This window comes from Chanodichthys erythropterus, chromosome 14 (genome assembly GCF_024489055.1).
Source record: "Chanodichthys erythropterus isolate Z2021 chromosome 14, ASM2448905v1, whole genome shotgun sequence".
Lineage (NCBI taxonomy): Eukaryota > Metazoa > Chordata > Actinopteri > Cypriniformes > Xenocyprididae > Chanodichthys > Chanodichthys erythropterus.
In genome coordinates this window covers 7,404,663-7,429,184 of record NC_090234.1, presented here as the reverse complement: position 1 = coordinate 7,429,184, position 24,522 = coordinate 7,404,663, and the positions used below count along the sequence as shown (strand labels likewise).

At 38.3% G+C, this 24,522-nt stretch overlaps 1 protein-coding gene and 9 non-coding genes across 10 annotated transcripts in view; all 10 read right to left on the bottom strand.

Moving 5' to 3' along the window:
• Positions 1-3,810, bottom strand: part of chn1 (chimerin 1) — a 75,906-nt gene extending 72,096 nt beyond the window's left edge. Inside the window, exon 1 of the mRNA XM_067410326.1 lies at positions 3,464-3,810. Within this exon, the coding sequence (XP_067266427.1) occupies positions 3,464-3,482 (19 nt within the window). The 5' untranslated portion in view covers positions 3,483-3,810. The remainder of the gene's footprint in view (positions 1-3,463) is intronic.
• A 14,232-nt stretch (positions 3,811-18,042) lies between these two features.
• On the bottom strand, positions 18,043-18,113 carry trnag-ccc (transfer RNA glycine (anticodon CCC)). The gene has a single exon. It is a non-coding gene; the product is annotated as a tRNA-Gly (tRNA).
• A 300-nt stretch (positions 18,114-18,413) lies between these two features.
• Positions 18,414-18,495, bottom strand: trnaa-agc (transfer RNA alanine (anticodon AGC)). The gene has a single exon. It is a non-coding gene; the product is annotated as a tRNA-Ala (tRNA).
• An 872-nt stretch (positions 18,496-19,367) lies between these two features.
• trnas-uga (transfer RNA serine (anticodon UGA)) lies at positions 19,368-19,449 on the bottom strand. Its single transcript has one exon. It is a non-coding gene; the product is annotated as a tRNA-Ser (tRNA).
• A 726-nt stretch (positions 19,450-20,175) lies between these two features.
• trnag-ccc (transfer RNA glycine (anticodon CCC)) lies at positions 20,176-20,246 on the bottom strand. The gene has a single exon. It is a non-coding gene; the product is annotated as a tRNA-Gly (tRNA).
• A 237-nt stretch (positions 20,247-20,483) lies between these two features.
• Positions 20,484-20,554, bottom strand: trnag-ccc (transfer RNA glycine (anticodon CCC)). The gene has a single exon. It is a non-coding gene; the product is annotated as a tRNA-Gly (tRNA).
• A 237-nt stretch (positions 20,555-20,791) lies between these two features.
• On the bottom strand, positions 20,792-20,862 carry trnag-ccc (transfer RNA glycine (anticodon CCC)). Its single transcript has one exon. It is a non-coding gene; the product is annotated as a tRNA-Gly (tRNA).
• A 245-nt stretch (positions 20,863-21,107) lies between these two features.
• On the bottom strand, positions 21,108-21,178 carry trnag-gcc (transfer RNA glycine (anticodon GCC)). Its single transcript has one exon. It is a non-coding gene; the product is annotated as a tRNA-Gly (tRNA).
• Positions 21,179-21,746: 568 nt separating this feature from the next.
• On the bottom strand, positions 21,747-21,817 carry trnag-ccc (transfer RNA glycine (anticodon CCC)). Its single transcript has one exon. It is a non-coding gene; the product is annotated as a tRNA-Gly (tRNA).
• Positions 21,818-22,184: 367 nt separating this feature from the next.
• On the bottom strand, positions 22,185-22,266 carry trnas-uga (transfer RNA serine (anticodon UGA)). The gene has a single exon. It is a non-coding gene; the product is annotated as a tRNA-Ser (tRNA).
• Between the last annotated feature and the right edge of the window lie 2,256 nt (positions 22,267-24,522).

Sequence of the window (24,522 nt, the reverse complement as noted above, 5' to 3'; positions counted from 1 at the left end):
GTAAGGTTAATAATATAACTTAGAGAACAAAATTTTCAGTTTTACTCAAATTAGGGTGATGCAAAAATGAGTGCACCTCACAACAAAAACTACATCATCTAGTACTTTGTATGACCACTATGATTAGCACCAAGTCTTCTAGGCATGGAATGACTAAGTTGGCGACATTTTGCAACGTCTATCTTTGTCCATTCTTCAAGAATGAGCTCTTTTAGAGACTGGATGCTGGATGGAGAGTGATGCTCAACTTGTCTCTTCAGAATTCCCTATAGGTGTTCGATTGGGTTCAGATCTGTTCTTCTTCAGAAATGTGTTTGGGATCATTGTTATGTTGGAAAAGTGCAGGACGACCAAGGGCACGGAGTGATGGTAGCATCTTCTCTTTCAGTATAGAGCAGAACATCTGTGAATTCATGATGCCATCAATGAAATGCACCAGCAGCTCTCATGCAGCCCCACATAAGGACACTGACACCACCATGTTTCACTGTAGCACCATGCTGTTTTCTTTGTATTCCTCACCTTTGCAACACCATACAGTTTTGAAGCCATCACTTCCAGAAACATTTATTTTGGTCTCATCACTCCAGAATATAGAGTCCCAGTAGTCTTCATCTTTATCAGCATGAGCCCTGGGAAAATCTAGGTGGGCTTTTTTGTGCCTGGGCTTTAGGAGAGGCTTCTTCGTGGACGGCACCCATGCATGTCATTCCTCTGCAGTGTACGCCGTATTATGTCAAGGGAAATAATCACCCCAGTTTGGCTTTCTACTTCTTCAGATAACTGCAGTGAACTTGCATGTCGATTTTCTTCAACCCTTTTCATCAGAAAACGCTCCTGTCAAGGTGTTAACTTCCGTGGACGACCTGGAAAACCCTTAAATAATTTTTTACCACTTTTGCAACAGTATTCTGACTGATAAATAAAGTTTTGCTGATCTTCTTTTAGCCTTCACCTTTCTGGTGTAAATAAATAATTTTCTTTCTCAGGTCTTGTGACATTTCTCTTCCATGTGGTGCCATTGCTGACAGCATGAAATGGGGAAGCGGTTTTAACACCCTTTTATAGTCAACTGTCAGCTGGACACCTGTGTGATGAATAATTAGACTCACCTGTGGAAGAATTCTTGTTAAATTAGACATTTGTAGTCGAAAATTTAGCTTTGCTCCAGAGACTTTCAGTGGGGTGCACTCCTTTTTGCATCACCCTAATTTGAGTAAAACTGAAAATTTTGTTCTCTAAGTTATATTATTAACCTTACTTTAATGTTCAACAGATGTTATATTAAAGGGTTAGTTCACCCAAAAATGAAAATTCTGTCATTAATTACTCACCCGTAAGACCTTCGTTCATCTTCAGAACACAAATTAAGATATTTTAGTTGAAATCCAATGTCTCAGTGAGGCCTCCATAGCCAACAATGACATTTCCTCTCTCAAGATCCATTAATGTACTAAAAACATATTTAAATCAGTTCATGTGAGTACAGTGGTTCAATATTAATATTATAAAATGACGAGAATATTTTTGGTGCGCCAAAAAAACTAAATAACGACTTATTTAGTGATGGCCTATTTCAAAACAGTGCTTCAGAAAGCTTTGGAGCGTTATGAATCAGCGTGTTAAATCATGATTCAGATCATGTGTCAAACCGCCAAACTGCTGAAATCACGCGACTTTGGCGCTCCGAACCGCTGATTCGACACGCTAATTCATTACGCCCCAAAGCTTCCTGAAGCAGTGTTTTGAAATCGGCCGTCACTATATAAGTCGTTATTTTGTTTTTTTTGGTGCATCAAAAATATTCTCGTCACTTTATAATATTAATATTGAACCACTGTACTCACATAAACTGATTTAAATATGTTTTTAGTACATTAATGGATCTTGAGAGAGGAAATGTCATTGTTGGCTATGGAGGCCTCACTGAGACATCGGATTTCAACTAAAATATCTTAATTTGTGTTCTGAAGATTAACGAAGGTCTTACAGGTGTGGAATAAGTGACAGAATTTTCATTTTGGGGTGAACAAACCCTTTAAACTTAGTTTTGTCAACATTTTGGAAACTGTTTTTGTGTTCATTGAGATATTGTTTAAAATGTTACTTTTCAAAGGGGGTGTACTCATTTACGCTGAGCACTGTATATAACAATAAACATAATAATCAAACTTTTTTTATTAATACAACAAAATTATTTTGCATAGGATACAATTTTATTGGCGTTTCTGAATGAATTTGCCGTTAAGCTGACAGCAAGACGTTGATGCTTCTTCCAAGTGTTCATTATAGGATTAATGAATACTAGCAGGAAAACCCTGTCGAAATCCCCTGCAGTAAGCACTCCATGAACAATAGAGCACAGGAGAGGGAGAGGCCCTTCACATCACTACTGACTGACTTAAAAAAAAACCTGGCCCCGCTCCACAATACTGCGGTCCTGCTCATTACACGAACTCACTCTCACTCTCTCGAAGGAAAGACCCTCGGACAGTTTCCTCTTCCTTTCACAGAAACATCCAAAATAGAAAAGAAACCTTTCTATTATGTTATTCACAAAGGGTACTTCCAAGTTTGAAGCATTTGAATACATTCAAAGCATCCAGGAAAAAAAGAGCAGTAGAAATCCTGAGTGTTTAACAGTGATGGAGAAGAGTTTATATCTTCTTCTAACAGCCACACACTAGACATCCCTTACTACTGATAATCTGTGTATGATTCAGCAGTACATATTAATAGAAAATGGATGTTTCCTCATCCAAAGATAAGAACATGTTTCTTCTCCATGTTGTCAACAAGTGTTTGAGGCTGTATATTTGATATGTCCTTGAGCTTGTTTTGAATCAACTCCAGGTTTAAGGTAAAATTTATATCAAGTGTGCAATTTTTCATTCATTTGAATCACCTTTCACAAGTTCCTTTGAAATGGTCCTGCTGTGTGACATTATTTTTGATAAAATGTATAAATATTCCATAGTCCCATAATGAATATGAGCATCGTGCATATTAATTATAGATGATGCACAATCAAAATACAGTTTAAAATATTTAAGATGGAGTCTCAGAACATGTCAGCATGTCCTGGTTCAATCATTTTTACCTGTTGCCATATGAAGGACCACAGTGTGACTGCTTCAACAAAGCAAATACTGACGATGGAGACAAACAAAAGAGAAGAGTAACCTGAGCTGCTTGAATAACATCAGAACAATGACAGACTGCAGGATGAAGTCAAACTTATTTTGACCACATGATCTCATTGTGTTCATCTACACGCAATAATGCAAACACTGATGGTCAGAGTGGCTATTGTTAAACGATACAATATATCATGTTATGAAGCGAGTGTTAATATCACACGCCCATGCTCTCTGTCAAATGTGTTTGTCTTCACACACATTACACACAGCGATCTGTCGTCATACAAACTTACAATAAAAGCAATCAAATGTGATCGACTCACCGAACACATGGATGGCCATTGCAGTCAGTGATCCAGATGGACAAAGGTTTAAACAACACACACAATTTGCCTTATATCTTCACATCCACAATTATTCCATAAGGAATGAGACTGATTATATGACTTATATTCAGAAGGCGGAGGGTTTGATGAATTGTCCAGTGTAGGAATCCTGCATAAGCGATGGTACAAGCTGTTGCCGAGCTAAACTTTGATTCCCACCGAGTCCAACAGCAGCGACTGAACACCGAGCACTGGAAAATGCATGTGCGGTGTGATGAGAGATGATCGGGAATGAGCTGTAGATCCTGACCGGTGGCTGTAATGCGCGCTGTGGGTTTGATGTAGCTCTGATTCACTCCTCACATCCCAACACTGAAGTCGCCATCTTGTGAGACCACATGACCTGATCCACACACGCGCGCGCTCTTCCTCAGGGACTGCAGCCTCCTCATGGCGCGTTACCATGGATACCCCCTCTATGTGACGACGTGATGCTGTGCATGTTGTGTTGATTAGAGCGCATACGACACTTCTGTGCATCTAAAACTTTGGCTATAAAGATGTACGTTCACGCGATGTGTTTTACATAAAGAGATCTCATAATGTCTTCGAACAGTGTACAAAAAAGGATAAGACCATTCATGAATTTACTATTATAAGATATTATAAAGATTGTCATTAACGATTTTCCCATTGTCGAAATATAGTCTATACGTGCAATGACATGAAAATAGCCTATTGTTGTGGTCTGCAAAATTGTACTGGTTCTATAAAGAGAAAATTCGCAATATTAGCATGTATGCAAAACTACAGTGTCTTTTCAAAGAAGATTATTTACATTTTCTGCTGGCTGATATCCATACTTCTCTGTTTGAATCAAATTCACAAACACATGATGATTGGATTCTAAGGGCACGTTTACACAACAATGACGTACTAAAAGTTTCTCCTTTGTGTTTTTCACATACAAATGATAATATTTTCAAAACGACCCCATTCGCACTTCTCCACGCATCCGATCGATAAAACTTAGTCTGCTTCCAGGCCAGTAGTTGGCGATTTCAATTTGTAAAGAAACAGTGCACATGCAATAGAGTACCTCAGAGATGACTTGTTTTTGTAGGCCAACCCGGAAGCTAGCGGCACACGGGTTCCCTCGATCGTAAGCCATTTTCCCCATAGACTTTTGGAAAATCGCAGAAAATAAGCTCTGTGTTTAACAAAGGGTTATGACACTTACACGTTTTGTCTATCAAGATAATCTTTACAAGTTAACACAACATTTATACATTTTGAAGCCTAAATAAAGTGGTCAGATATAAAAAGCTAACAGTAGGCTATAAACGGACTACAGCACACCATGATCAATGTCACCACCACCAAGCTTCCTCAATCTTTATTTAGAAAACAACTTTATTTAAAAACATGCTCGCTGATTATGAGCTGTGCTGTGTATGAATACTTTTCCACTTTTTCATGAGAAATGCTGTCCAAATGTCCTGTTTGTCATGATGACGTCCAAAGGAAGTTGCCTAGTCCCTTTTAGCAACTTGTTTTTAAGACACAATAAAGCTTTAAAAAAATCACAAGTGGGTTATAACTGGTGTGTTTTATGTCATAGATAAAAATGTGAAAATATTTAGAGGCTTTGTTTTACCACAGACCTTATTTCAGGCAATTTAGCAAAAACCCATTTAAAGGTGCCCTAGAATTTCTTTTTAAAATATGTAATATGTAAGATGTAATAAGTCTAAGGTTTCCCCTGAATGTGTCTGTGAAGTTTCAGCTCAAAATACACCATATATTTTTTATTTAATTTATTTTTTAACTGCCTGTTTTGGGGCATCATTAACTATACACCGATATATAGATTGCGGCCCCTTTAATTCTCGTGCTCCCCCTCCCCCGGAGCTCGCGCTTGCCTTGAACAGCATAAACACAGTTCACGCAGCTAATATAACCCTCAAAATGGATCTTTACAAAGTGTTCGTCATGCATACTGCATGCATGCGTCGGATTATGTGAGTATAGTATTTATTTGGATGTTTACATTTGATTCTGAATGAGTTTGATAGTGCTCCGTGGCTAAAGCTAACATTTCACACTGTTGGAGAGATTTATAAAGAATGAAGTTGTGTTTATGAATTATACAGACTGCAAGTGTTGAAATAGCGACGGCTCTTGTCTCCGTGAATACAGTAATAAATGATGGTAACTTTAACCTCATTTAACAGTACATTAGCAACATGCTAACGAAACATTTAGAAAGACAATTCACAAATATCACTAAAAATATCATGATATCATGGATCATGTCAGTTATTATTGCTCCATCTGCCATTTTTCGCTATTGTCCTTGCTTGCTTACCTTGTCTGATGATCCAGCTGTGCACAGATCCAGACGTTAATACTGGCTGCCCTTGTGTAATGCCTTGAACATGAGCTGGCATATGCAAATATTGGGGTCATACATATTAATGATCCCGACTGTTACGTAACAGTCAGTGTTATGTTGAGATTGGCCTGTTTTTCAGAGGTCTTTTAAACAAATTAGATTTATATAAGGAGGAGGAAACAATGGAGTTTGAAACTCACTGTATGTCTTTTCCTTGTATTGAACTCTTGTTATTCAACTATGTCAAGATAAATTCAATATTTAATTCTAGGGCACCTTTAAAAAACCCATTGACTTTAGGGCGATGGAAGTCCTAAGTCCTAAAATATTTTTTTATAGTTTACACAGTGGGTAATATATATTTTCTTCTCAGTTGTAATTATAATATTGATAAAATACCAGTAAAACTATCTGAATTTCATCACCAGGCATTTTTATCGTGGTCATTGATTTTCAAACATAACTTTTCACCACATAAATAATATAAACGCAAATAACTTTTTCTGAAACATTGGTTTGATAACATTATATTAATTCAAATGGTTTTCTTTTCACTTTTAATGAGTTTTTGGCATATTACAAGATTCCTGTAACACCAGGGGACTATGCAAAAGTTTTTGGAGCAATATCTTCTCAAGTCTGCATGCTGTTCAGATTTCAGAAAAGAATTAACATTCAACAATGTATATCTATAATTAACTGGTATGTAGGTGATATTTGTTTTTCTCTTAATTAAAAAAAAACAGATCTATAAGAGTGTTATTTCAAAGAAATATTGTATGTTTGCCTTATATTTACTCATATTGGAATCGGTTGACAGACAATATTGCTTGGAAAAAGGTCTGGCTTCAAAGTCAAAGAGGTATCATTCAAAATTATACTTAGGATTAACCCAATGAATCATTATTTAAAAATTATATTAATATTAAATGCACTTTCTGTGACATTTGCCCTGAAACTGTGATTCATCTGTTCTGGCACTGTACATTGGTAAGACCATTTTGGCAAAATATTTGTGATTTTATGGCAAAAAATATTGATTTGATATATAAAATATTTTATATTGATATATAAACTTTTCTACTAAATCCTTTCTAACTCTTAATGGCAAAATTTCATATTCATAAATGCAAGTTTTCTTGCAAAAAACCCTGTTTTATATCTTTTAAGAGAGAATTTGAACATAGTATTGACTCTATACAATATTCTTTGAAGCAAAAAGCAATTAAAACTTAAACATTTGTAAACTTTTTGATATTTTTATGTAGATTTAAATTAAGCCATCTATATATAAAAAAAAAAAAAAAAAAAAAAAAAATATATATATATATATATATATATATATATATATATACACACACACACACATTTGTGTTCTGAAGATTAACAAAGGTCTTACGGGTGTGAAACAGCATGATGGTGAGTAATAAATGACAGAATTTTCTTTTTTTGGTGAACTAACCCTTCAAAACATTACCAAAGTAGAATACTAATAAATTCTGATATTTATTTGGTTTACATTTTGCACAATTATGCCAGTACACTTGTATAAAATTTGTACTCTTAGTACTTTTCCCTTAATAATATCACTATATGCTACATTGCAAAGCCTTTGAAGCTCTGCTAAGGCTTGTACCTTGCATTGGTTTAAAGTAAAACAAACTCTTCAATATGTTTCCCAGATGGTCGTGTCACCCTGAACTGACAGAAGTTTAAGTGAGTGCACACATTAACAGGAAGTTCAGACAATAGCCACCCAGTGGTTATGCTCAGAGGACTTGAGCCCCTGACACTACATTTATTGTTCAGCTCTCATTTCCTGCCGCTGAATAAAAGTAAATATACTAAAGAGTCTGTTGAATACAACAAGACTAAAAAGAGGTGCAAGGCATGTTATGTGTTGGCTGAAGCAATGATTATTTTTGACCAAAGAATTTCATAGATCTTCTTTTGGAAATGGCTTGGTTATATGTTAGGGTCCCTTGTGATAATGCTAGATTTAATTGACCTGTTGTTAAATAATTATGCAATAAAATAAAGACATATTTAGAAATCACGTCCTAAAGGTTGAGAAAATATTTCTCATTACTGCCATAACAATACACTATGCAATTTCAACAGGTGTATTGATAGTTTATGTCCTTAAATTATTCAAAGTTTAAAATGAGTCTGAAAGCAATAATATGGTAACTCACATTGGTGCTGGTGACTCAGTTAAAATGATTTGGTTTGACGTGTATTACAGTGACTGGGCGCTGGCAGTCTCAACAGACTGAAGATGCACTCGCCCAGAAACACTGAAAAGGTCAGTAAAGCCACACTCTGTTTAGTCCCTCTCAGACATGTCAGGCTAAAGCTCATGGTTGAGAAAACAATGTGATAAGTGAGCAATGGTTAACACACTCATTGAGGTGTGGGATGAGTAGCTCCACGTCTGTTGATAAAACAATACTAGGTAAAACAGCAGGGGGAGCAGCATCACTGCTGCTCGTTCTTTTGAATTGGTTTGCAACAATTATGGTGTGGTTAACCATATATACAGTGCTGTCCACAAATATTGGCACCCTTAGTAAAAAGAGCAAAGGCAGCTGTGAAAATAAACCTGCATTGTTTATCCTTTTGATCTTTCATTAAAAAAAAACTCACAAAATTATAATCTTTCATCAAAGTAAAACAATTGAAAATGGGGGAAAAGCTCATTATGAAATAAATGTTTTTCTTTAGTTCATGTTGGCCACAATTATTGCAACCTCCTTTTGCCAAGATAACAGCTCTGAGTCTTCTTCTATAATGCCTGATGAGTTTGAAGAACACCAAGAGATCAGAGATCATTCCTTCATGCTGAATCTCTCCAGATCCTTCAGATTCCAGCTCCATGTTGGTGCTTCTTCTCTTTAGTTCACTCCACTCATTTTCTTTAGGGTTCAGGTCAGGGGACTGGGACGACCATGGCAGAAGCTTCATTTTGTGCTCAGTGACACCTTTTGGATCATTGTCCTGATGGAAGATCCACGACTCATTATTGGATTTCTAGCAGAAGCGGTCAGGTTTTGATTTTTATCTGTTGGTATTTGACAGAATCCATGATACCATGTATCTGAACAAGATGTCCATGACCTCCAGCAGAAAAATAGGCCCACAACATTAAAGATCCAGCAGTATATTTAACCGTGGGCATGGGGCACTTTTTATCCATGTGTGCACCAAACCCATCTGGTGGGTTTGCTGCCAAAAAGCTCTTTTTTTAGTTTCATCTGACCATAGAAGCCAGTCCCGTTTGAAGATACAGTCATGTCTGACAACTGAATATGCTGGAGATGTTTGGTAAACTTTTTTAGGCTTTCTGAGACTCAAGACTCAACTAATTTCTGCAATTCTGCAGCTGTGATCCTTGGAGAGTCTTTGTCCACTCAAACTCTCCTCCTCATTAGGACGATTTAGACACACTTCCTCTTCCAGGCAGATTTGTAACATCTTTAGTTGATTGGAACTTCTTAATTATTGCCCTGATGGTGGAAATGGGGTTTTCAATGCTTTAGCTATTTTCTTACAGCCACTTTCTATTTTGTGAAGCTCAACAATCTTTTGCTGCACATCAGAACTATATTCTTTGGTTTTACTCATTGTGATGAATGATTAAGGGAATTTGGCCTTTGTGTTTCCTCATGTTTATACTCCTGTGGAACAGGAAGTCATGGCTGGACAATTTCATGTTCATGATCACCCTGGTGTGCTAAAAAAAAATTAAATATGAATGGGAATATACTTCAGAGATATTTTACTCATAAAAAATTCTAGGGGTGCCAATAATTGTGGCCAACGTGTATTGGGGAAAAACATTTATTTCATAATATATGGAAAATAAAATAAAAATAAATAAATGATATACATAGAAAAGCAAAAAAAAAAAAAAAACATATTAAATTAAAAAAATAATCCTTATTTATGCTTGTGTCAACTTTACTGTAGCCTATATGTGCGCTGGTTCGATCCTTTCTGTGTTCTGACCGGTGTCCAAATCTCAATAAAACACAAGCCCATTCATTCAAATGATTAATAATGGGAAATAACAAGCGCTTCCATTTCAGAGTCCCTGTTATCAGATCTGCTGAAGCTGTTGCTGTTCATGTTTGCCAGAGCAGGACATTTTACAAATCCAGACCAGACGATGTTCAACGGCCATGTCCAGAATAAAGAGCCTATATGTCACACAGTACAGTTAGAGTGATATTCCTTAACTCGTGAGATAAGATTTTGTCCATACTACCCATCCATATCATTCATCCCAGTATCAATGTCAGTAGGCTACACTATTTCAGGCACACCACAAGGTCTGGCCTACTCTGAGCTCGATTTCTATATCTGAGGTAAACCACACCCTCTTCATTACCCTACGGACAAAGAAACGTAAAAACACATAAATGTAAAAATAAAGAAATGCAGAAATGAACAAATGTGGAAATGAACAAATATGGAAATAAATACATAAATAAATAAATGTGGAAATAAATAAAAATCTAAATGAATAAATGTATAAATAAATGTAGAAAAAAATAAGTGTGTACATAAGGAAATAAATATATAAATAAACACTACAGTAAGGTCTCATTTGTTAATATTAGTTAATGTATTAACTAACAAACAGTGAGCAATGTATTTCTTACAACATTCATTCATCTCTGTTAGTGTTAACGTTGTTCATTGTTTGTTCATGTCAGCTCACAGTGCATTAACTAATGTTAACAAATACAACTTTTGATATAAAATGTATTAATAAATGTTGAAATGAACATGAACTAAGATCAGCAATGCTGCAGAAGTATTGTTCATTGTAGTTCTTGTTAACTAATGTAGTTAACTAATATGTTAACAAATGAATGTCACGGAATGAAGGGAGGATGCAGATGCAAGTTAAATCTCTTTAATAGAGCTTCACACTGAAGGTAGTCAGATACAACATACACAAAAACATATGACAGTCAGCAGGAGAGTGGTAACACAGGGACGTCGATGGGCGGTGAAGATCCGTGAGGAGTGGTGACCGAAGAGAAGTGTCCATGTAGTAATCCGTGAGTGAAGTCCAGAGAGTAATCCAATGAGAACACGAAAACCAGGAAGCAACGAATAAAAGTCCAGTCCAGGGAAACACACAACAAGCAACACGGGAAACAACATGCGGACACCACACAACGATCTGATAAACATGAGACGAAAGACAAGGCATTATATAGGCAGATGGTAATAGCTCACAGCTGCCGCTGATCAACAATCAGCGGCGACGCCCACACAAAACAATCAGGTGACACACCCACACCATCACACAGACACCAGAATGAGACAGCGGATTCATGAACCGTGACAATGAAACCTTGTTGTAAAGTGTTACCAAATGATTCATATCTTTGAGTCCATATAATGCAAGTGGATGGGCCCCTTAAAGTTGATACTTCAAAAACCAGACAAAGTGAATACAATGGTAATCTATACAACCCCAGTTTAAACCATCGCTTCTGGCCAACATACACACATACTCATGAGTTCATTTTGTGAAGCGTGAGATGAGCAAATTGTGAAACTCAAGAATGCCACTCCTCTGTTTCTGCATCACTTCTCGTGTGAGCTTCAGAATGCACTTGTGTCACGTTTCACGACGATCTCATTAACCTGTGTGTGACCATTGACTGGGAGTGAGTGTTATAAACTTAAACCGTTTTAAATATTCGTTTTTCTCTTACACACATTGATTAGTCAACTCGCATCATGTGAATTACCATTGTTCACTTTGTGTGGGTTTTTGAAGTGTCAACTTTGTCACTTTGTTTCATACACTTGAGTTAAATGACACAAACTGAATATTTTTCAAAAAATCTTTGTGTACATCTGAAAAAAGAAAGTCTCATACATCTGAGACAGCATGAGAATGAGTACATGATCAGAGAATTTTCATTTTTGGGAGAAGTCTTCTTTTACAAGATCCTTTTTCTGCCGAGCAGGGGTCTAGAGCTCATCACATTCCTTCTCCAAACTGTCTGTTTTTCCTGCCATGGTTAAGAGATTTTGAGAAAAAGAATAGTTATTAGCTGTAGTACAGCATATAGGGTAAACGTACCAATTAATCTCAGCAAAATCTACATTGAGATATTTTTAGTGCACAGGATATTGGTTTCAGTACAAAAAGTTATGTTAAATTAAAATATAAATCTCTCACACAATAATATTTAATTTTATTTTAAATGACAAAAGCATTTCAATTAAGATGTACATCATTAAATGCAAAAAGTCTGGCTATGCTTCATGGGTACATTTCTGTACCATTTAAACACACCCCTGTTCCCATTAAGCTCACAACATGTTTTATTAAAAAATTCTTGTTATTTTAAATGACTTTAAAGAATCAAAAAATGTTTTATTTGAAGGTACAGAGTCAATCACAAAAAAAAAAAAGAAAAAAAAAAGACTAAAATCAAGCTACAAAGCATTCAATTTGATCAGTTATATATTCATAGTGAAGTGTCATTCAAACACATTGCAACATCTAGACTAGTCCTTGTTCATCTAAGTTTTTAATAGCATAAGCTTTGCTGCCTTTTGCTGTTCAAACTAATAGTGCTGGCTGGGTAACAAACTCAAGCTCCTCTTCTCTTGTATCGAAATCCTCAGACATTTCTCTTGTTTTAGACTTTATTCTTGTTTTAGAATTCATGACCGATGTTTTGTTTTGCTCTATCATCTGCGCTTCCGCATTCCACATTATATTACCTGTCAGGTCAGAGTTCACTATTTCTCCATAAATCGACATGTACGGCCGTCTGTCAGAAGCTAGTTATTTTAGTTTTTTAAGTTTTAAGTATGGATATTTTTCTTACACAAATGCATCGCTTCACTTCAGAAGGCCTTTATTAACCCCCTGAGTCATGCAGATATCTTTTATTATGGATGGTTGCACTTTTTTGGGCTTCAAAATCTCATCCTCTATTTACTGTCATTATAAAGCTCGGAAAATCCAGGGCATTATTTAATAGAACGAATTGTATTTGTCTATAAAGAAGAAAGTCATATACACCTAAGATAGCTTGATGGTGAGTACATTTTTATTTTTGGGTGAACTAACCATTTAAGTCTATGAAAATAAGTTATTAATCATTTTATAAAGATTAACCATCAGTTAATATTTAAAGTCTGTTTATGAAGTATTTACATAGACGTTCAATGTGGATGAGCTTAAAGGAGCACACTGAGATTAAAATTGGAGCAGCAACAATTTTATTAAATATTTCATGAAATGTAAAGGACAAGATTTTGCAAAATAAATAATCTAGGTCATGTATTAAGTTTATAACTATTATTGACAATATCTATGAAATTATACTTTTTCTTATCAGTGTCACACTGAAGCTGTGTGATTTCCATACTAGTGCATCCTTTAAGCTCACCTAACAATAATATTATTTCTTTAAACATTGCAGCATTGTAAAACCACAGACCATCAATAAACTGTTAATGTATAATATTATGGATTTAACAGTATGAGCCAGTAATTTCTGTAAAGTAATATATTAGTGTAGCAAACAATCTTATACAGTGTTACGGTTCTGGTATCTTAGAAAACTCACGACATAGGTAATAGCAGAAAACACAGTCTTTAATCCAACAGGAGAGCATAACGTGTTACACCAGTAACATCTTACATTATACACCATGACTGACAAAGAACACAGAACAGGCAGGAACTTAAATACACAGATAATGACTACTAAACGGGAACAGCTGACGAGATTTAATTAGAAACCATAATGACTAATGAGGACTAATGCAGACAAGACAGAATAGAGGTAAACAGAACATGCACGTGACATACAGCTAGTAAGCTAACAATGTTCTGTAGCATCTGCGCTATGTTGCTAAAATCTTTTGGATCTCACTGTAATTATTTCCCATATCCAGGTTCCATGCAATATGCAAAAGTCTAAACATTAATCTCTTAATTTTGCAGTAAGTAGTTATACTTACCCAAAATAAAGGCTTAACCACCTTAAAAATGCACATTTAAGGAGCTCCTCTTTTGGTAAAAGTTTTCAGACAGCTTTCAAAATGGCTGCCAGACAGTGTGAACACATGAATACCCATATCTCAGTGTGTAATGGGCTGATTTTCTTGAAATTACAGGAAAAAACACATCAATTGGTTATTGATATGGGAAGAAATTATCGAGATTACATTTTTGCCATATTGCCCATCCCTACTTAATATCTAAATATATAAGATTGTAACTTAACTTAACTTTCTAATGTGACTCGATTACAACATATCCAAATCATTGTGAAGTCTCTTTCCTAAAAAAGACAATGAGTGCATTACCAACTGGATTAAAAAAAATAATACAAATAAAAGCATAGACAAGTAAACAGACAGTAAAACACAAACAATGCAAAAATACATCTATTTACTTTATGAATTAAACATACGCTGACTCTTTTTAAAGCTAGTGAGAGATTTTCTCTCTGTTGTTTGATTCATGACAGAGGACAGCAGGTTTATTTGTCTGAGGTCACCTTGAGACAGAATGCACGGATCTATCATGAGATACTAATATGAATATCATACACGTCTGATTTTCCCAACTGCAAGGCGATCATTTGTGTTCATAAAGCATATACAGTTGTATTTTTCTTTAAGAAAATAACTGTCGTTTCGCTAGATAAGACTCTTATTCCTCGTCTGGTATCATTTGAAGCCCTTTAAAGCTGCACTAAAACCTCTTTGTGAGGTTTGGTTTGGAGTGGCTAAAATGCATCTTTACGCACAACTGCCAGCCTGCATGGAGAGCTTCTTGAGACTCTAGAGACACCAGCAGCTTCAAATACCTGTTTGCTGCTCAACACTGGCTTTTTTATAGCTGTCCTTTTAATACAATACTTTTTTTTTTGATAGGAACTTTCCTTAATAAGCCTTTATCTGACCAAGTTCTGCTGTGCTCTAAATCACTCACAAATCTTATGATAATTCGATAACCTCCATTCAGTTTCACACAATATTAGTTGTTTTCATGCCTTTTGCACAACATTGCACCATTTCATGCTTTTCATCTTCAGAAAGATCTTTCTTCCTCCCCATATTGCATGAGAACTGTGATTTGCTTAAAATGTGGAACAACCTCTAAGTAGGGTTTCCATAGATCTGGCAAATTATTTTGTCTGAGATTGATACCAGTTATCTAAAAAGACATGGATAAATAAACAAATGTTTATTATACTGAAATCTTACTGATATGTCAATTGTATAATATTTTGGAATGCAGTGTATGTAGTAACAATAAAATCTAACTTATTTATAGAAATACTCACTGACTGTACGGAACGGTCTTCGGCAAAACAAGATGGCCGTCGATCAGAAAGTTCTAAAAAAAAAAAAAAAAAACCCTGAGAAAACCAAGTCTTGATGACGTCAGTGGTCACGTGGCTTGCACGGAAAGCAAACACAGCAATTTGGTTTGAAACAAAAGCTTAAATTACACCTACAAAACTAATATACTAATAAACTAATTTACATTAGACCAATCACAAGACAGAAAAGTAAATTTATCGAGTCAGATCAAATAAAACAATTCTTTAGAGTAATGACAAGGCATGCACTTTTTTCAGTGTACTGCATGTCCCACAGGTAAACTAAAAGGGCACAATCTTAGAATATTTCTCTAAGAATGTAGTCCCCCTTAGTGTATAGAGGCGAAGCATACTGCGTACTTCATAGTGCTAAAAAGAAGAGATGCACCGATTCAAATTTTCTTGGCCGATTCTGATTTCCATTTTTTTTTTATAAGTATGACCTGCCAACACCATTTTTTTCTGATTCCAATTTTCTTTATAAGAACTAAAATTGACAGCATATACAAACAAAAATGTACTTTTCTTCAATGCTAAATTTTATTTTCATAAAAAGTAATAAATGTCAGTATTAAAATAAGAACAAATAAATTTCAAACAACAGCACAAATAAATACAATAGAATAAAGAGAGACACTTCTGACGCTGTCTGTTGTTCAAGAGTGGCTTGAATGCGACAGCTGAAACCCATGTCTTGCATACGTCTGTGCGTAGTGGTTCTTGAAGCACTGACTCCAGTTTTGTTTCACAATCCTCTCCAGGGTGTGGTTATCCCTATTGCTTGTACACTTTTTTCTGCCACATCTTTTCCTTCCCTTCATTTCTCTATTAATGTGCTTGGACACAGAGCTCTGTGAACAGCCAGCCTCTTTTGAAATGACCTTTTGTATCTTGCCCTACTTGTGCAAGGTGTCAATGGCCATCTTTTGGACAACTGTCAAGTCAGCAGTCTTCCCCATGATTGTGTAGCCTACAGAACTAGACTGAGAGACCATTTAAAGGCCTTTGCAGACATTTTGAGTTAATTAGCTGATTAGAGTGTGGCACCAGGTGTCTTCAATATTGAACCTTTTCAATATTCAAATTTTCTGAGATACTGAATTTGGGATTTTCCTTAGTTGTCAGTTATAATCATCAAAATTAAAAGAAATAAACATTTGAAATATATCAGTCTGTGTTTAATAAAGGAAAGTTTCACTTTTTGAATGGAATTAGTGAAATAAATCAACTTTTTGATGATATTCTAATTATATGACCAGCACCTGTATTTGCCAAGATGGGCATTTTGTCATGGTCACTATCAGTCTCACTGTCCCTGAACTCCATTTCCCAGCATCCCTCCTGTTTCCACACCTGCACCCAGTCAGCTCATCATCTCCTCGTTTCACAGATTCCCTGCACCTGCACATCACTACCTGTTCTCACTATATATGCCCTCTTCTCCTGCACTCCTTTATCTGGTCTTGTCAGTGACTACGTCTGTGTCTGCTACTTACCTGTGAACTACTTACCTGGACATTCTGCCCGTCTTACACTTACCTGTTGTTCCTGCTAACCGTCCTAGTTCTCCGTCGTCTCTACGCTCCTCTGCCCCCCTCTGCCCCATTGGATCTCCTGGGAAAACACAAGGACTGTATCACACACAGATAAGCCACACCAAGATATTCCCTCTCCCAGCCTGCTTACCTGGACTGCTGTCACTGCTGTGTTATCTTCATCACTGTTCAATAAACCTGCTGTTGATTGTATCACTTGCCTCTGTGTCAGTCATATGTGTGCTGACACATTTGACATAATTTTGTGTGTACTTGACCTTTTAAGCACAGTAAGCCACTCATTTTGGTATTTGCGACTCACAAGCTATTTGAGAGAAGGCTTTGTGTGCACTACTTATATAGATCAGTATTGCACATGCTTTAGGTGTAAGGGAAACCTGCGGGAATTACTAAAATGATGTACAGTACAAGAACTATTGAACTGGAGAAAATCAGGTGAGTGAGAGGAGGCACCCTGGTGGGTGTGTCACATTGCCACCAGATAGCAGAAGGAGTGAGTGCGCATCTGGTATTGGTGTATCAATACTGCAGAAAAGGTGTATTGGAACAGTTTCAGATATTTCAGTATCTATACATCTCGAAATATTTATATTTTTGACAACAAAAGTGTCTAATTAGATTTATTCCAAAGTTTTCGTGGTGGTTTCCCCACGGTTTACTTTGGCCTTACAAGTATTTCAAATTGTGAACACAATTCGCATAATATCTGTCCTAAAGTAAATAGTAGGGGTGTGACAAGAGTATGGTAGCTCACGAGACGAGACACGAGATTGAGTTCACGAGAACGAGATGAGATTTTTACACCTACATATGTTTGCATGCGTCGGGGAGCCGCTTTCAATATGGGCTCGCCTTTACTTTCACTTTCGTGACCGCGTGTACTCTGTGAATAGGGAGCGGCGGCAACCGTTATCCAACTGAATTAAATGTTTTTTTTTTTTATAAAAGACAAAACGACAGTGAAGGTGTAATGTAAACATAGCGGTGGCATATTCTATCCTAATTTCACCCTCACATTCTGTCATGGCAATAACACAAGACTGCTTTTCACCTCGACGAGAAACCTCGTCACAATATAATCTTGCGAGATCTCGTGACACGAGTAATGCACAGTGATGACAACATTCATAATAGCAGGTTATTGCCCTTGAGCTTACAATGGCCATCAGTAATATCGATTAGCAGAACTTACATAACGAAGCTTTAAAGAACCACACTTCCGGCACACCAGAAGACACTTTTTGCATTGGCCGGGAATCGGACCCGGGTCTCCCACGTGGGAGGCAAAAATTCTACCACTGAACCACCAATGCTTAGCTGCATTGACATCTGTGCTCACAGGAACTGAGGGTATGGTCCCTAGCTTGTTGTAAGAGATGGAAAATGAAAAGGAACTCGATGTCGGCTTTGCCTAACAAAAAAGGCCTGCCTTGACCTGGACTCAGCCGGGGTTGCTGCGGCCACAGCGCAGAGTACTAACCACTGTTTGATCATGGCGCACCACTTACTCGCCCCTGTGGATGACAGCTGCTTGAGTACAAAAGGACAATGGCTTGTTTGTTTGATCTTTCTTAAGCCCTCATGACTTCTAACGCAAGGGTGTCACAGGAGCATGTAGTTGGCAGGATTCAAACCTGCACGGGGAGACCCCAATGGATTGCTAGTCCATCGCCTTAACCACTCGGCCACGACTACAGCAAGCTTAGTGTCCTCTGGACAGTTTTCGTGCAACATTGTCCCAACAAGGAGAAACCGAGCTGCCACGTCTCTGGACCTGTGGACCTACAGCAGTGGACATTTTGTATGTCTCTCGTATCCGGCACACTCAGTTGACTTCACAGGCACTTTTTCCCAATGAGCTGATGATCTGAATCAGGTGTGTTGAATAAGGGAGGTTCACAAAACGCGCAGAAGCTCGCCAGGTTTGAAAAGTGCTGAGGACTCCAACAAAGTGACTGCCCCTTTGCTCGAACAGGGACTTGAACCCTGGAAACTCAGATTAAAAGTCTGCTGGTCTACCGACTGAGCTATCCAGGCCCATGACATCTGTCTGCCCCTTGCGCTATAACAGCCGTTTCCCCACAAAGTGTATGTGCTCTGTCCGCCAGAAGATCATTTTCCACATGCACTGCAGGATGAAGGCCACAAACAATAAGGACAGAAAGAGATGGCCTGCTCCTGGCAACATGAACACCTCTGACAAGAAAGGGTGGGACTTCTTCATGGTGACTTGCCAACTCCTCTGAGGTCTGGACAGAGGAGCAATTCTCACTGGACTTTCATAACAGGCAGGGTTCAGTTTCAAGAGTCTTAGAGGGCACTTAGCAGCTCTTGCCGTGGAGGAGACGTGCGTCATCAGTGTGAGACTTGTCTCTTGTGAAATCAGAATCAGTGGTCCTCAAGAAATGCAGTGTTTCATAGCTCCGCTATGCACGTTTCTATGCAAACCATAACACTGCGCCAAGCGAAGGCCGTGAGGTCATGGGGGGCTACCAAAGGGATGGCCAAATGCCTTGGAAGGCACAAATCTCATCACAGAAAGCTAAAGCAAAATGCACAAGCCTGCCTGTAGTCGGCAGGGTTCGAACCTGTGCGGGGAGACCCCAGTGGATTTCAAGTCCATCGCCTTAACCTCTCGGCCACGACTACGCCTGCTTGGTATCCCCGTGTTCTGTTGGCTGGATATGGGCGGCACAGAACAAAGGAGAGCTTCAGCCACCAATCCAGCTGAAGGATGGAGGTGGCAGAAAGGAGCTCGACGTCGCCTTTGCTTATCAGAAAAGGCCTCCTGTGACCTGGATTTGAACCGGGGTTGTTGCGGCCACAACGCAGAGTACTAACCACTGTACGATCACGGCGCACCACCAGCTCGCCCCTGTGAGTGACAGCTGCATGAGTACAAAAGGACAATGTGTTGTTTATCCCATTAACAGACAGACCACTAATCTATGCGAGGGACGTGGAAAACACACACAAAAAAAACAACAACACAGCCATCTGTCCTAAGCCCTCATGACTTCAAGCACATGAGTGTCGCAGGAGAACGTAGTCTCACTGGAAATTCATAACAAAGCTTTAAAGAACCACACTTCCAGCACACCAGAAGACACTTTCTGCATTGGCCGGGAATCGGACCCGAGTCTCCGGCATGGCAGGCGAAAATTCTACCACTGAACCACCAATGCTTAGCTGCGGTGACATCTGTGCTCCCAGGAAGCTCTTTTATGAGGGGCACATAATTTGGGGCTGAGCAGTCATGACATAATTCATAATATTGCCCTTGAGCTTACAATCACCGTCAGTAATATTGATTAGCAGAACTTACATAACGAAGCTTTAAAGAACCACACTTCCGGCACAACAGAAGACACTTTCTGCATTGGCCGGGAATCGGACCCGGGTCTCCCGCTTGGGAGGCGAGAATTCTACCACTGAACCACCAATGCTTAGCTGTGTCGATATCTGTGCTCACAGGAACTGAGGGTATGGTCCCTGATTCGTTGTAAGTGATGGAAGATGAGGAAGCTCTTTTACAAGGGGCACATAATTTGGGGCTGCACAGTGATGACAACATTCATAATATTGCCCTTGAGCTTACAATGGTCGTCAGTAATATCGATTAGCAGAACTTACATAACGAAGCTTTAAAGAATCACACTTCCAGCACACCAGAAGACACTTTCTGCATTGGCCGGGAATCGGACCCGGGTCTCCCGCTTGGGAGGCGAGAATTCTACCACTGAACCACCAATGCTTAGCTGCATCGACATTTGTGCTCACAGGAACTGAGGGTATGGTCCCTGATTCGTTGTAAGTGATGGAAGATGAGGAAGCTCTTTTACAAGGGGCACATAATTTGGGGCTGCACAGTGATGACAACATTCATAATATTGCCCTTGAGCTTACAATGGCCGTCAGTAATATCGATTAGCAGAACTTACATAACGAAGCTTTAAAGAATCACACTTCCAGCACACCAGAAGACACTTTCTGCATTGGCCGGGAATCGGACCCGGGTCTCCCGCTTGGGAGGCGAGAATTCTACCACTGAACCACCAATGCTTAGCTGCATCGACACTTGTGCTCACAGGAACTGAGGGTATGGTCCCTGATTCGTTGTAAGTGATGGAAGATGAGGAAGCTCTTTTACAAGGGGCACATAATTTGGGGCTGCACAGTGATGACAACATTCATAAATCCAGATTATCGCCCTTGAGCTTACAATCGCCGTCAGTAATATCGATTAGCAAAAGTTACATAACAAAGCTTTAAAGAACCACACTTCTGGCACACCAGAAGACACTTCCTGCATTGGCCGGAAATCGGACCCGGGTCTCCCGCGTGGCAGGCGAGAATTCTACCATTGAACCACCAATGCTTAGTTGCGTCGATATCTGTGCTCACAGGAAGTGAGGGTATGGTCCCTGATTCGTTGTAAGTGATGGAAGATGAGGAAGCTCTTTTACAAGGGGCACATAATTTGGGGCTGCACAGTGATGACAACATTCATGATGGCATAATATTGCCCTTGAGCTTACAATGGCCGTCAGTAATATCGATTAGCAGAACTTACATAACAAAGCTTTAAAGAACCACACTTCCAGCACACCAGAAGACACTTTCTGCATTGGCCGGGAATCGGACCTGGGTCTCCCGCTTGGAAGGCGAGAATTCTACCACTGAACCACCAATGCTTAGCTGCATTGACATTAGCTGCATGTGCTCACAGGAACTGAGGGTATGGTCTCTGATTCATTGTAAGTGATGGAAGATGAGGAAGCTCTTTTACAAGGGGCACATAATTTGGGGCTGCAAAGTGATGACAACATTCATAATGGCATGATATTGCCCTTGAGCTTACAATAGCGGTCAGTAATATCGATTAGCAGAACTTACATAACGAAACTTTAAAGAACCGCACTTCCGGCACACCAGAAGACACTTTCTGCATTGGCCGGGAATCGGACCCGGGTCTCCCGCTTGGGAGGCGAGAATTCTACCACTGAACCACCAATGCTTAGCTGCATCAACATCTGTGCTCACAGGAACTGAGGGTATGGTCCCTAGCTCGTCGTAAAAGATGGAAAATGAAAAGGAGCTCGATGTCGGCTTTGCCTAACAGAAAAGGCCTGCCTTGACCAGGACTCAAACCAGGGTTGCTGCGGCCACAACGAGTGGTAACCACTATTCGATCACGGCACACCACTTACTCACCCCTGTGGATGACAGCTGCCTGAGTACAAAAGGACAATAGCTTGTTTGTCCGATGAACAGATAAACCACTATTCCATGTGAGGGATGTGGAAAACACAAAATCAATAAAAACGACACCACCATCTTTCTTAAGCCCTCATGACTTCTAGCTCAAGGGTGTCACAGGAGCACGTAGTCGGCAGGATTCAAACCTGCACGGGGAGACCCCAATGGGTTTCAAGTCCATTGCCTTAACCTCTCGGCCATGACTACGCCGGCCTGGTGTCCCCGTGTTCTGTTGTCTGGATGTGGGCGGCACAGAACACAGGAGAGCTTCAGCCACCAATCCAGCTGAAGGAGCTTGACGTCGACTTTGCTTAACAGAAAAGGCCTTCCGTGACCCAGATTCGAACCGGGTTGCTGCGGCCACAACGCAGAGTAGTAACCACTATACGATCATACGATCGCAGGAGAATGTAGTCTCACAGGAAATTCATAACAAAGCTTTAAAGAACCACACTTCCGGCACACCAGAAGACACTCTCTGCATTGGCCGGGAATTGGACCCCGCGCAGGAGCCGAGAATTGTTTAGCTAAACGGCCCTAAACTGTTTCCCATTCATTCTGTATGGTAGTGCTAAACCACTATGGATGCAATATTCTTTCGGCCACAACACTCTTGTGGCGCTCTTCCGTGTTTTGACACCCCGGGAAATTCGAAGTCACCATTTTCACCCAGACATGGAGAGTACAGTGGAGATCTGCCTCGTTCGTTTTATTCAGCACATCTATCAAAGGTAAGTTACTTTATGTATGCATAATACTTGATAGCATGCTGGTGTGAAATCGCATTTGATGTTGAGTGAAAAAGCCAGCTTCGCTCTGTGAGGTATTGATCATTACCAAACTTTACCCTTTTAGGTTTTATTTACTATCATATCGTCATAGTATGATTTGCACGTAAAATCATGAATGATCGTTTTATATATTCATACAGTTTTCACGTCATGAGGTTAAATAATCTAGTCAGTCTGTATCTGACAATCTTGTGTTGATGTATAACCTCAGCTAACAAGCTAACGTAAATAATGAATGAACATGATTGTTTTTTTACATTAATGTGAATGCTTTTCATATTGTGACGTTAAATAAGTGGTGTATAGCATATATTTCACTAGTAATGTATTGATAACTTGCTAGCAATGCTAACATGAAAACATACTATAGTAATTTATAGTAAATACTATAGTGTTTTGAACCATACTAGTACTGTATATATTATAGTATTTATAACACTTTGTTAATGAATGTTACAGCATACTGTAGTATAGTTGTTATGTTACCACAGCAACTAACTTACAGAATTACCACAAATTAATTCAAGTACTTTAATATATTATGGTTCAAAAATACTATAGCATTTACTATCAATTACTATAGTATTTTTTTCAGATACTGTCTTACAGTCTGACCAATTATACATTCCACTGACCAAAATAGCTTGACTACCAAGCTATTCATACCATCTCAGACTCAACCATGAATTAAAAGAAATTAAGAATTAAGCTTTTATCAGGACTATGGTATTACCATAGCAGGCTTTCAGAGAGTTAATTGAAGTCTGTTTACAATGACCTATGAAACACTTCTGCCCCGCTCATCCTTCAGCCCCCTTCTTGCTCTCTCTCTCTCTCACTCACTCACTCACAAACACACACTTGTATATGTGGTTTACGAGGACTAGACATAATGTTTTTTATACTGTACAAACTGTACACTCTTAACCCGGATTAAAATACTAGAATTACTAGAAATTTGCGTGGAAACCCGTTGCACTAAACCATTTTAGTTTTTACACAGGATGAAACTAAACAGGTTAAGTTGTATGAACATAGAATCTTAAGCGGTGCAGTAGACAAATCAAGTTAACATTAGTAGTCTTTACTAAAATTCATTAGTTCACATTATTAATGTTTTTGAGCATAATTTTTATAAAATAACTATTAAGTTAAACAAATGATTTTAAGTAGAAATAAATGTTATATTTAAGTAATGTCTTATAATTTAAATTATACTACTAAGATTGAAATGTTATGTATTAATTAAAAGAAATTAAACAACATTTTAACAAACATGTTTTTTTTTATTATTGTTGAAAAACAGGTAACACTGCAATGTACTCAACTTCTCAAACTTGCCAATTTTTTTGCTTGTTAATTGTAAATTGTTCAGAGGAACATACATTATTCAACAATATGCAGACAAGCATTAAACTGGATGAAAATAAAGTGAAAAGACAACACATGCACACATTCCTGCACACTGTTGACAACTTTTGAGTTGACAACTGTTAACTTGTATCAATAGAGCAACAATATGCAGTTTTAACATACAGTACACTTTTAGTGCAGAACACTGGTAAATGTTAGAGCACTTACTGGACTGGACAATCCGAACAAGAATCTGTTCAAAGATTCACATTTTGCATCTTGACAACAAAAAACAGGCAAGGTTTCTGATGCTAGCTTA